This window comes from Pieris napi, chromosome 12 (assembly GCF_905475465.1).
Source record: "Pieris napi chromosome 12, ilPieNapi1.2, whole genome shotgun sequence".
Taxonomy (NCBI): Eukaryota; Metazoa; Arthropoda; class Insecta; order Lepidoptera; family Pieridae; genus Pieris; species Pieris napi.
This window is the reverse complement of record NC_062245.1, coordinates 8,686,934-8,700,349: the sequence shown is the minus strand read 5'-3', so window position 1 is coordinate 8,700,349 and position 13,416 is coordinate 8,686,934. Positions and strand designations below refer to the sequence as shown.

At 34.2% G+C, this 13,416-nt stretch overlaps 1 protein-coding gene across 1 annotated transcript in view; it reads left to right on the top strand.

The window, feature by feature from the left end:
- Positions 1-9,313: 9,313 nt before the first annotated feature.
- Positions 9,314-13,416, top strand: part of LOC125054525 (TNF receptor-associated factor 4) — a 63,230-nt gene continuing 59,127 nt past the window's right edge. Inside the window, exon 1 of the mRNA XM_047656485.1 lies at positions 9,314-9,657. Coding sequence (XP_047512441.1) covers positions 9,623-9,657 — 35 coding nt within the window. The 5' untranslated portion in view covers positions 9,314-9,622. The remainder of the gene's footprint in view (positions 9,658-13,416) is intronic.

The window sequence follows — 13,416 nt, the reverse complement described above, 5'->3', positions numbered from 1 at the left end:
CAAGTACAAACTACAAAGCCATCGTAACTGAATGAAACTTTATATTTTGACGTCTGGCGTCATGAAACATAGACATGAAAGTTAAATAGCATGCTCCTTCCTCAAAGGCGGAATACCCACTAAAAACGGTGCCCATGGGCTGCAATCACTGCCCTTTTTGGGCGATCCGTAGGCTCGTTTGTTTATCCTATTAAATAAAAAGATATTGGTGCTACATCTTTTATGAGTTGGCCTTAAGAAGGCGATAGGTCTTTTGTGCCTGAAGCATGTCGTTGCTATTAAGTTAACCCCGTGACGTCGTTATTGGATGTACGAGCAAGAGTAGCTCACACATGATAAGTCCCTATCGGGATTAGATCGCACGACATCAGGTTTCAATAATCGACACACATAATCAATAATAGTTGTTGTATATATAGATATGAGCATTGTTGGCCTAGTGGCTTCAGCGTGCGACTCTCATCCCTGAGGTCGTAGGTTCTATCCCCGGCTGTACTCCAATGGACTTTCTTTCTATGTGCGCATTTAACATTCGCTCGAACGGTGAAGGAGAATATCTTGAGGAAACCGGCTTGCCTTAGACTCATAAAGTAGTTTCAGGCACACACAAATGATCATGAAACAGATACAGATATCTGAGGCGTACATAAAAAGGTTGTAGCGCAACTGATTTATTTTATATATGGTTAAAAAATGTCATTAATATATAAGGAAGTAGAAACTAGGAAAAAGGAACATGCATTTTCACTTTCCTGCTATATAGAATGTTATAAATATAAACCTAATATAAAACCAACGATATAGAAGAGTAACATAGTCTGATAGCAAGTCCACAGACCACAACCAAGCTATATAAAGGCTTCAATTGTAAACGCATTATTATTTCAATTGAAGTTAAAAACATATGTTTTGTTTAACCACTGGTTGTACAGTCACACGCGAATGTTATGCTCCGATACTGCTTGACAAATTGTAGGTTAATTCACGTTTATTTTGCTATATCAACTATACTTACATCTAACGATTAAAGGTTAGGACTAAATGATAAGTAACCATATTTTTTAATACCGAGCAAAAACCTCAAAAATACCATATATTATAACAGTTAATATCATAAACCCTTTGTCTAAAATGAAACACGCGCAATTTTCATATAATATAGCTAATTTATTTTTAATAAATAATTATGATTAACTCACTTAAGAATATTAATTTTTTACCAATTTTTTACGTTTTGATTTGGAAACTCATCGGCTCCCAGAACAACGCCGCGAGACCGCCTATACAAAGAATTATTTGAAGTTAACTAAATAATGACTCCTTACCGCTGTAAGCATAATTGATTGAAATACTTGAGATTATCCAGAGCCATCTTCCTTCATGATATTAAATCAAAGACACCGACTAATAAAAGTACATCCGTGCAGGTTCCACCTGCAAACTTATAACTGTAATTATGTTCAATTAGACAGCATTTCGCTATGCGGTGACGAAAATCCTTTATATCTTCTTTTTTGCTTATTACCTTTATCGGATAAGCGTTTAAAATATCTTTATAAATCCATACAGGTAGGATTAGATATTGGTGGAATCGATTTGAAGTCTGCGTTCAGACTGTCTGCTGCATATATTATATTATGATGCTGCCTTGCGATTCTGTAACTCGCTTTTCGAACTCTCACAGCGGTTTTCGCGGCGGCGCGGCGGTCTCGCTCAAATCAGTCGTGACTCGTGAAGCAGTCATTTTATGATTTGGCCACCGCTGTGAGAGTTCAAAAAGCGAGTTAAAGAATCGCAAGGCTGCTCTTACCGTTGATTTGTTTGATATGTCGAAACTTTTTCCTAGATTTCATGAAAATATATATGATGAAGTGATGTAATTAATATGACGATATTTATTTTCTCGGGGATTTTTATTTCTTATTTCTATTACTTTACTTTTCTGTACATAAATGAACAATAAATTCTTCTTTAAAAGTATGTTTATTAATTATTTGCCGATTAGTTAAAGCCAGCACTATAATCTCAATATAAGTTTTACACATTAGAAGCAAACTTACCAATTGCCAACAAGCTTTTTAAATGTATATTTTTGTCACTACGAGTACTTCGAATCAATACTAATGGAATGCACCTTTTTTGTTCGGACAGAATCCCCAGGCTGCGGTGAAAATGTAAGGTATAATAATTATAATTACTTTACGAACAAATGTCAAAACCGTTACAATAACTGTGTCGTGAACATGGTGAAGAGCTTGTGAGAAGTAGTCGAGAATCCATTGTTCGACTTGCGTGTTCAATTGTATTAAAAAATGTACATGGGCTACCCCATAGTGCTACCTATGTAGGTCTCTTAAGTAAGTCTCTAAACCTCGTAATCAAGTTATTGTCTATGCATGTTATTATTTAGTTACTAGCTGGCCTGGCGAACATCGTACCGCCTAACAGTCGATTCTTTATTTTTTTAAATACTTATTCTGCTATTCGAGACACCGGTCTAGCTAGTAAGATAAAAAAATGAAAGTTGATAAGACAACAAATACATTATGTCAAAAAATAAAAATTTACCTTCCCGGAACCCCTCCACTAATACTTGAACTTTATGATATGGTATTAAAGTTCAAATTGACTTTTAAGTATTATTACGAATATTTTGTATGGGAATATAGAAAAGCGTTGTTTTTAGACTTTTTCACTCAATTTTTTTTAATTTTTCTCTCCGTAAGAACCATCCTCGTACTTCAAGGAATAATATAAACAAATTATTGGCCAAATTGGTCCAGGCGTTGTTGAGTTATGCGCTTACCAACACACTTTTATATCATAGATTGTATTAGAATCTCGTTTTTGGCCTAAGCCAGAATGGAATACAGGTTCGTTCACTGCTTGTGATCTTGAAACTGCATCTGACTCCAATTTAAAGCCAGTAGTAAGCTGTGGACAGAGGAACGCATACTTCTTAATTTAATACAAATAATATGTATAATCTATAAAAAAAAATGAGTATAAAAAGCTCATCAAAAATTGAATGATGTTTTAATCACGGTTCACGCGACACATTTCGCAACCATGAAGTCTTCAATGAACGACTCATTCAATGAAACAGTATTAATAATGCTGCGACAATTTTATCCCTAGTACTCGTTTAAGAAGTGTTTGCAATGTGTTTAAAACTGTTAAATACTATTTTGTAGATAGGACGGAGTTGTTACGATTATTTTTCAGAGGATTGATGTTGTAATTCGAATTTCAATTTTGCAAGTTACTGACTAATTAATCTATTCCGATTCCTTCTAGAAGTTTTTTCGCGCCATCCTCGCATTCGGATAACACGGAAGACCGTATCTTCTGGTACCGAAACCTTATATAGGAATATTTGTAGCCGCTGGTCGTATAAGAAATGTATATTAAGTTTGCTAAGGGCTATAACGACTCAATAATTACCTTCTGTAATAGACGATAATAAATGTCGCAAGAGATTTATTTAATGGAGACAAATGAATTTTAAACATAAAATTGAGGAAATGCTTGATTGTGTTTAAGTTACCAACGCTATTGTTCAAAGTTTACGAGCGTAAATGGAATGCAAACAGGAATCGAACCCGTGCTAACGATAACAAACAAAGGACAATCACCCAGACCTAACGGGGATAGGTTTTTTTTAACTAATGATAATATGTATTACGCAGTCAGCCGGAAATATAGTTCGATCCATAAAGTGAAGTGTTATCAGTAAGACGGGCATAAATGTGTGCATTTTTGTGTCTGGTTTATTTATTATAAATTAACTTGCAAATGAGGTTTTAGCCTTGAAATAGACGATTATGGTCCAAGATCCCAGGGCCGCCAGACATCACGTATTTTCTGACGGATGAAATGTGGACGATTGGGTAGTGTAAGTATGTACTATGATCGTATGCCTACCTGCTAGCTTGGTCAAACGGCCAATTTCCAGGTATCAGGTAATTAAGGTACACAAAAACATTACTTACTTCACGTAAATTCTCATGGCTGATTTTTATATATGTTTTCGAGTGTATAGTTAAAAATAAATTGTCAATACTCCCAGACACTTTCCGTCGGCCATATTGCTTAACAGACGCTTTAAGGGTCTCAAAATAATTAGTCAACTTCACGTAAATTCTGACGCTCCATTTTTATATATGTTCATCCGACAACTATTTTAAAAGCTTTGACAAGAAGACAGACCGATCCAAGGGGCCAATCATCCCCTAAACTAAATTTTAATATCTCTATGAGTGAGAGAGCATTATCTACGCGCATGAGACTGAGTGAGACCGACTGCGCTGTTAAAGCCATGAAAATTACTTGAAAAATTATTATTATTCAAAAAGGACAAGCAAAAGCCGTTTAATATTTTGAAGAAAAATGAAGAGTACCAACAAAGCATTTCACCGTTTTGGTACGTTGGATTTTGTTGGTGATGTAGATGAAGAAGAACGTGTATTCAACATAATACAAAAATTTATCTGTGATGTTTACAATCTTCCTGGAATAATTGATGTAGATGCTGCCAGACTACAGTTGTTTATCATTTACATACATGGTATCTGATATAAATGAAGAATTCAATCGAAAGAATTTAAGAAACTTCGATGCCAGTAACTTACCACCTTGTAAAAGTGAGCTTTGGCAACAGTTTCGACGGGCTAGCTTTGGAACAATGCAAGTATGAAGATGATAAATATTTTCAACCCCGAAAACAATGGCTGGACACTACAAGATGGTAAATATGATTTTCATTGGTTCGATGGAGATCAATTACCGGGTTTTGTCAGTGAGTCGCTGGAAGAACAATCAGGTAAATTATTTTCGTTTCTCATATTATTTGTATCTTTTTAGTTTTTTCAGACCTTCATTGTTTAACTTGTTTTTTACAGAGGAAGAAAATAAGGATAATGCTGATGATGACGATCACGATTTAGATATTCAATTTCAAGATTGATATTTGATGATAATGATAATGAAGATTAAAAGCCACTGTTAAGAAATATTGAAGAATTAATATTTTTCCACTTTGTTTCCAAATTTCCAATAAATAATTAATTAAAAAAATTGCTGCTATTTAAATATAAGTGGTATTTTTAAAAAATATTTTTTAGTTCTAATTAATAAATTGAAAAAAAAAAAATGTCGGCTAACTTTAGTATTATTTATTATGTGTCAATTTTTTTTCTTATTTTTGTTGCTATAATTTACTGGTCAACAAAAGTTCTAAAAATTATAAAATATCTGTTCAAGTAATTTTCATGGCTTTAACAGCGCAGTCGGTCTCACTCAGTCTCATGCGCGTAGATAATGCTCTCTCACTCATAGAGATATTAAAATTTAGTTTAGGGGATGATTGGCCCCTTGGATCGGTCTGTCTTCTTGTCAAAGCTTTTAAAATAGTTGTCGGATGAACATATATAAAAATGGAGCGTCAGAATTTACGTGAAGTTGACTAATTATTTTGAGACCCTTAAAGCGTCTGTTAAGCAATATGGCCGACGGAAAGTGTCTGGGAGTATTGACAATTTATTTTTAACTATACACTCGAAAACATATATAAAAATCAGCCATGAGAATTTACGTGAAGTAAGTAATGTTTTTGTGTACCTTGATTACCTGATACCTGGAAATTGGCCGTTTGACCAAGCTAGCAGGTAGGCATACGATCATAGTACATACTAACACTACCCAATCGTCCACATTTCATCCGTCAGAAAATACGTGACGTCTGGCGGCCCTGGGATCTTGCTCTATTAGGATAGAAGGGCAATATAGGTACCGCAAGCGTGGCGAAAGCATATGCGTGTTTTTGCCTATAAATAAAATTGTTGGAGTCAAAACACTGTTTCTAGTATAGAGAAGATTGTGGACAGACCAAGTATCACAAAACTTTGGTACTAAAGTCTTTGACACATCTACAAAGCTGAGACTGTCACAATAGGGTCGCGAGTCGACGCTAAGCAAACGGGCTGGAGACTCACTTGATGCCCTGTACACCATGACCTCGACAAGAGGGACCGCGTGTGCGTTGCTGACCTTTTAAATTCTAAAAGGATTTAAACGGCCGCTTTGTATACTCAATCCTAATCCAATTTTTACTACTAGATATTGATATTTCAACCCATTTCTCATAAAATACTTTTCAATGACCGGTCGATGGATCGTTTTTGTTAATTTGAATTCGACAGATCGAATTTTGACATTTATCAATCTGAATTTGCGAAAACCTGGATGGGAAATATTAATAATTTTAGATTATAGATCGGGAATAGAAAGTAATCGTAAGTTTAAGGTAAGTACTTCTTGGACAAAAGCCACATAGCAGCAAAATGGCAGTTAAAACAGGCTTTTTGCTGAATGATCACGATCGGTTGTTCTTATAAGAACCTTACAACGGTTTTAGATTTAAGATGTAGGAAATAAATGGCCTTGCCGTCGTTAAATATTCTCCTTATTATTATAAATTGAAAAATAAACGTTATTAAATTAATGTAAAGTTTACTTGTTAATCCGGTTGTCGAATAAACAAATAAAATTATCGCGATTTTCTTACTCAATGTGCGTATTTACATATAGAGGTCTGAAGGGTCTAATATAAATATAAAGATCTAAATTTTATTATAGATGTTCAAACAGGAAGATTATTTTGACTATAAAATGTAAATTGATCTTTTATATGATGCTTATTTACCTCTTACAAAGGTATATATATATATAATATATCTACGCGACTGAGTTAAAAGACTAGACCGTGCGTATATATTTTGTATACTTATATACATTTATAAATATGTTACGTTTTTTATAGAACAGGGGGCGAATGTGCAGGAGGCTCACCTGATGTTAAGTGATACCGCCCATGGACATCCTAAATGCCAGAGGGCTCGCGAATGCGTTGCCGGCCTTTTAAGAATTGGTACCTTTCATTTTTACCTTTCACAATAGCAGTGTTGGCCTAGTGGCTTAGGCTTAGTAGGTTCAATCCCCGGCTGTGCACCAACAGACTTTCTTTCTATGTGCGCATTTAACATTCGCTCGAACGGTGAAGGAAAACATCGCGAGGAAACCGACATGTCTTAGACCCAAAAAGTCGACGGCATGTGTCTGGCACTGCAGGCTGATCACCTACTTACTTGCTTATTAGATTAAAAACGATCATGAAACAGATTCAGAAATCTGAGGTCCAGACCTGAAGAGGTTGTAGCGCCACTGATTAATTTATTTTCACAATAGCAATCAAGATGCACTTAGTATTTTAGTCTCTTCATTGGTGTATGTAATTAAATTGTATGTCAAAGTGCTAGGTAATAAAATTAAACAATTTTATTTTTCATCCTCCACAGCGCGTAATGCAATTTATTGCATACTCAAGGTGTCAACTTATTCATTTTCCTAATTTAAATGTTTGAAATTATTACATATCCAACCCATAGAAATAACAATACGTTGGAGATTGAAACCAATAATGTTCAAGTACTCGTTTTGACGAGTAAAGCGACTCTCAATCACTCAGAATTCTAGCACCTGTCCATCTGTACATCACGTTATTGCAACTTGAACTTGTCTCTCTATTTATAGGCAAAAATTCATTAAAACTGCCCTTAAATGAGGACTCGGGAATGTAGATTGGCTTCTTAGTTTTTAATAAGACTCAGGGTGGGAATTTAAAGCCTTTATCGCATACTTTGAATTAATGATACAATATATTTGACGACTCAGAGTCTAGTGGTTAGTACCCCTGACTGGGAATCCATGGGTCCCGGGATCGATCCCCGGCTGAGACGAACATCGATGTGATGAGCATTTGGTGTTGTGTTTAGGTCTTGGGTGTTTAAATATGTTTTTATATGTCTATCTATCTATAATATTTATGCATATCCGTTGCCTAGTACCCATAACACAAGCTTCACCAGCTTAGCATGGGACTAGGTCAATTGGTGTGAATTGTCTAAAAAAAAAAAATAATAATAAAAAGACGTTGAACTTAATACTTTTGTTATAAACAAACTTATTATCTTATTTACATACTGCTATTAATAAATTAAAAATAAACTGTTTCTGACCTCGATTGTTGAAAAGCACACGGAAAGTCTAGTTATGTAAATAATGTACACAATACGGAGTTTTTATTCAAATGTGAAATACTCGTGTTAAGATTAATGTTTTTTCTTTTCAATATAATGATATTAATTTATTATTATATTAAATAATGTTTACACATATTATTTAGTAATGCTTTGAATTCTTTAATTTTTTTAAGGTCTAAACTGTGACCATAAATTTAAACTTGTATTAATTGATATAGATTTAAAGTACTTAGAAAGACGTCCTGTATACTATGAATAGAAAAATAAATATAGTTGGTAAGTACCTTTTAAGAAAAGCATCTAACAAAAACACGTGTGTGTGCTGTGTGTGCTGCATAACCCATTTCATAAAATTGTATTCGCTTTATTAGTTACCTGCAGACTTTATAGACCTAGACTCTACTAGGTTAAACGTTTAGCATACAAAAGAAATAATAAAATACAATAGTAGCCAAAATGGCTAGATGGCGCCATTGTCTTAACAAATTACGTTAAAGGAAACAGTATGCCACTCGACGGCAAGACTGTAACCACAAAAATGTTTAAAAAAATTAAATTTCGACTCTATGACAATGTATTAAGATCTACTTTCAAATAGCATGCTTGATAGTTACCTCTGGTAAAATATTTTTTTATTATCGGCCAACAAAATAAGTCTTATGTGTCTGTTATTAAAGGAGGTTATAGTTTAAGTTGTAAATAAGATACCACATCCGGTGGACGCGTGGCGGATGTTAAGTTCCTACGTAATAAAAATAATAAGGAGGGTCCTTGTACCTTCGAAAAGCCTTAATTAGAATTAACTTAAACCCTCAAAGTAATATAACTACTTGCTTATTGAATCCAAGTGTTTTATCTAAAGTCCAACACCTTTAATTCTTATCACTGAGAGAGACAATAAAAAATACTTTATTATAAAAGCAGTATTGTTTCTTGTTAGTACGGGAGAAGTGTCTTCAATAAAAAACACATATATATTTCTTTTACTCTATGCCGAAGTCAGGTTTTTGTTGATAAGTATCTATATTTTGGTTTTAGTATATTACTTGGAAACAGTAATGGTTGAATAAGGAATTTAACGACATTATACAGTCGTTACACAGTTGTTTTAAGTATTCCAAAGCTAAATATTCGGGCTCCGTTGATATAACAATCAACAATGAGGGTGCAGTGGCACCTGTTGTCACAAACACACCGCGTAATTGGCATTGTCACCTCCGGCACTCTACAGAACTACCGCGGCCGTCGCTCGACCTACACGTGCAAGCGTTCAATTCAAATTGATTTGGCCAGTGTTTGTTTCTATTAAATTCAAATTTCGAAGTAGAATTTTTAATCAGAAATTCTATATTTGAATATCAGACTGCGATCGAATTGGAACTTTCCAACTATCCTAACGAAAACGAAATTTTAAGTGACTGTTAATTTGAATTTGGAAGTGGAATTGTAAAAGAAATTATAACTAAGTGAGCTTCTAATTGGAAAGCTTTTGGACTTTAGGTGAAGAAAATTTCTGACCTGCAATGACCCCAGTGGGACTTTTGTTCAAAGTGACCAGGTGAGTTAACCAACCAGTGTTAATTGTTCCGTTTGTTTAAAGATTTCCCATAAACGAAACGCATAATGGAATTTGGCGTCGAAATGATATAAATACATATTTTTTGTGCAATTTTTATAAAATTTGATGTATAATTTTTCACGTGTTTGAGGTTGAGGTGTTGATAACATTTGTTGATTTACTGTTGTTTAATTGCAACAAATATTATACCTTAGGCATTAAAATCCAATAAAACAGTATTTTATTTAAATGCAGTGCTGTCATTACTGCAATAATAAGATAATGAAGGCTTGCACCGTTGACATAACGGTAAAATGGATCAAGGGACGGACATATTATTATGTTCATCTAGATATCTGCGTTAATTTGAACCAATAGTCGCCAACGCTTATGTTCGAATTTTAAATTACCCTAAAACGCAAATTGGCGCAGATGCGAGAGGAAGGGGTGTGACACAATTTATTTAATTCGTTCATTTGTAGGGGATAAAATATTGAAACATTTCTAAGTAATTTTAGTGATACTAATACTAACCTTAGAGTAGCTTCTATAAAGTCACAAGATTTTGTTGTAAAGAACAAGAAGTTGCGTATCCTAATATCAAAAGAGTGTGAATGAAAGTTCACAAGAACAATCATTGCTTATTTTTGATTAAACGCACAGTTTTCAATTCACTGTATTTAATAAGCTAATTAATCTAAAGTTTAATGACTGAATGATGAACTGATGTACTAATGAACGACCCCTTAAAGGCTTTCACAGAGAACGTTTTAACCGACTTTAACAAAAGAGGTTATCAGTTTAAATTATATTAAATTTCTTAAGTGTACACCATTTTCTCGGAAAGTAAAAGTTATATCGTGATTTTCTGAATATATGCTTAGAGAGATTAGTTCCAGCTTAGTAGCAAGGAATAGTCCAAGTTTTATCAAAATTTTAACATTTAACAGTTTCAATATATTTCTAGAGGAGACTTGTATAATTTAGGTAAATAATGTTGAAGTCGATTTAATTTTTCTGCATAATTTTTAACATTAATCAATTTGTATCTAGATACTTTGGAGTTTACACGAGTAAATATAAAATGAGATGCGGGCTGCGGTTAAGGGGTTTCTGTCTACGAGGAATATAATTATATGGAGTATATACTATACAAGGAATCAGCCCCGACTATGCGTCACTGGGCTTTATTTATATGAATAAATATGTCCAATTCCAAGTGTAATGCACCAATTCTAGTATTTTTTTATTCCTTGAAGGTTTTTAAAGAGAGTAAGTTGGGATCAATAAAATAAAGAGTAGTTTTATATAATACTTAGGTTTTTATTCCGGAAAAGCGAACAGTCTTTATGGGGTAGCATAGCAAAATGTTCATTATGTTTGTTATGTAGGTACTAAAAAAATAGGCAAAAGGAAATTCGCGGGGATAGCTATAAGTATATGATAAAACTTAGGGTAATATGAAATAATGATAAAATATTTATGGCTGTGGTTACAGTGTCCCAGACTCTAGTTGTAGGGAGTATATATTCCGGCATTTATTTCGATGCATAACTCCAAAACTGAAACATACGTAGCATCCATCTACCCAAACAGTTATTGTTTCACCGGAAATCGAACCGAAATATCCTTATTTATGTGCGTGTACCTAGGTACATACTGAAAAGCATCTTTAACTTGAAGAACAAGAAACTAAATCATTGCAAAAATAAACAAGAAGTTGTTTGTTTAAGTAGTAATTATTTTAATTGTTTTTTTTCGACTTTGACTTGATAAGTCAGTATTACTCTTTGGTATTGGTATGAACAAACATTGATTTGTACAGGTTTTTATGTACGGTCGCGGTCTTATAGTATTAATTACCGACTCGGAATGGTTACTCTAAACCAGTTGACAATCTATCACTTGTATTCATAAGCAAATGGAGCGTTCTCTCTGCTTTTCTCGTATGTCCAGAACTAATTTCTTGAATTTAAAATTGTTTAAAAATCACTAACATGTTTGAGTTTTGTTTAGTTTCAATTGTAGACTCAGGTTTTGGTTTCGTTAAGAAATTCGATGGATTATAGTGGATTTTCGGCTTAGCTATGAAATTAGATGGTTTTAAAAGACCGGCAACGCATTTGCAAGCCCTCGGGTATTGAGAGTGTCCATGGGCGGCGGTATCACTTAACACCAGGTGAGCCTCCTGCCCGTTTGTCCCTTTTTCAAGTTCGTCTGACGTCGAGCTACTGAATGTAAATTGTAGGTCGAAAAATAATGGCTGGATGATGCGTATAATTTCCATCTGTTCATTCGCAACTTTTGTTATTACTTTTTTTTTTAAATTGTAAATAAATTATTTTTATGTATTTTAGAACCTACATAGAATGCTAGGTTAAATTTCAATGCGTGACTCTTAAAGACTAGCTCTAGTTTTTTTTTAATATTCTGGTTTTACATTGTTATCTGTGTATTTATTTTTGTTAATTTAGTTGTGCACTTTAGTCCAAGTATTTATTTTTACTTACTAGGTTTGCCTGGAAGAGATCGCTTGTTTAATAATTCATGTTATCTGAATATATAATATGTGCAACAAAGTATAAATAAATAATAAAATATATAAATAAAAATAGAATGTTATGCCAATAATAGCTTAAATCGAAATGAAATCTTTGCAGTTCTCACACCAATAAAATATGAAATATATTTAAATTAATCGGTTGATTACAGTGCAACTGTGTCATGTACATTAATTCAAATATAATAAAACGTCTGTCAACGTAATCTCAACGAAATCTTTAAGTTCCCAGCCTTAAAGTGTAACGACCGGTCGCTTACCGGAAATGAATAACAAATAGTGACTTCCATTCATTAATATTATTTTTATTTAGTTATTTTCTCTATAATCCAGCGGCGCTACAACCATTTATGGCTCTTGGCCTCAGGTTTCGCAATTACATATATTGATTATTTAAAGGAAGTAGGTCATATCATTTGACTTGACTTGTCGTATGACACCCGGATGGAGCTGAGGGCGTCGAAAGTGAGCCTCCATCGCCTACCCTAGCAAGGATTCCCTTTAGGCATGGTTCTGAAGATACTGGCAGCGTTCCCCCTTTGAATAGCTGGACTAATTATTTGTCTGAGGTAGCTGCCAGTTCTAAATTAAGTTCAGCCCTGCGATTCTGTAACTCACTTTTCGAACTCACACAGCGGTTTTCGCATCGGCGGTCGCTCTGAAATCAGTCGTGAAGCAGTCATTTTATGATTTGGCATTCTGATAAACAATAAACTACAAGCTCCCACCTTTTCAGAATGCCAAATCATAAAATGACTGCTTCACGACTGATTTGAGAGCGACCGCCGATGCAAAAACCGCTGTGTGAGTTCGAAAAGTGAGTTACAGAATCGCAGGGCTGCCTTTAAAAGTGTTCGACTATCGCTCTACTTGAACTCTCCTCAAATCGCTGGTCCCTAAAGAATAACAGAATAAATAGCTTTATGTATTTTTTTTATAAATAATACGAGTCCACCAGCCATTTGGACACGCACTTGACTTTCAAGTACGCATTTTCACTTTCGAATGCTACTAATATTGATAAGTGTCAACCCTAGCGTATAGATGTAAATAGTCATTGCCCGTTACTTCCTGGACAGAATCATCCTGAACCTGTTACATTTAGTTAGCCATATCCGATAATCTTGTGTAACTACTGGTTACAGATCGTATGGCCACTCACACGAAGCAGAAAACATAGGGAAATAGACAAAGTGAAA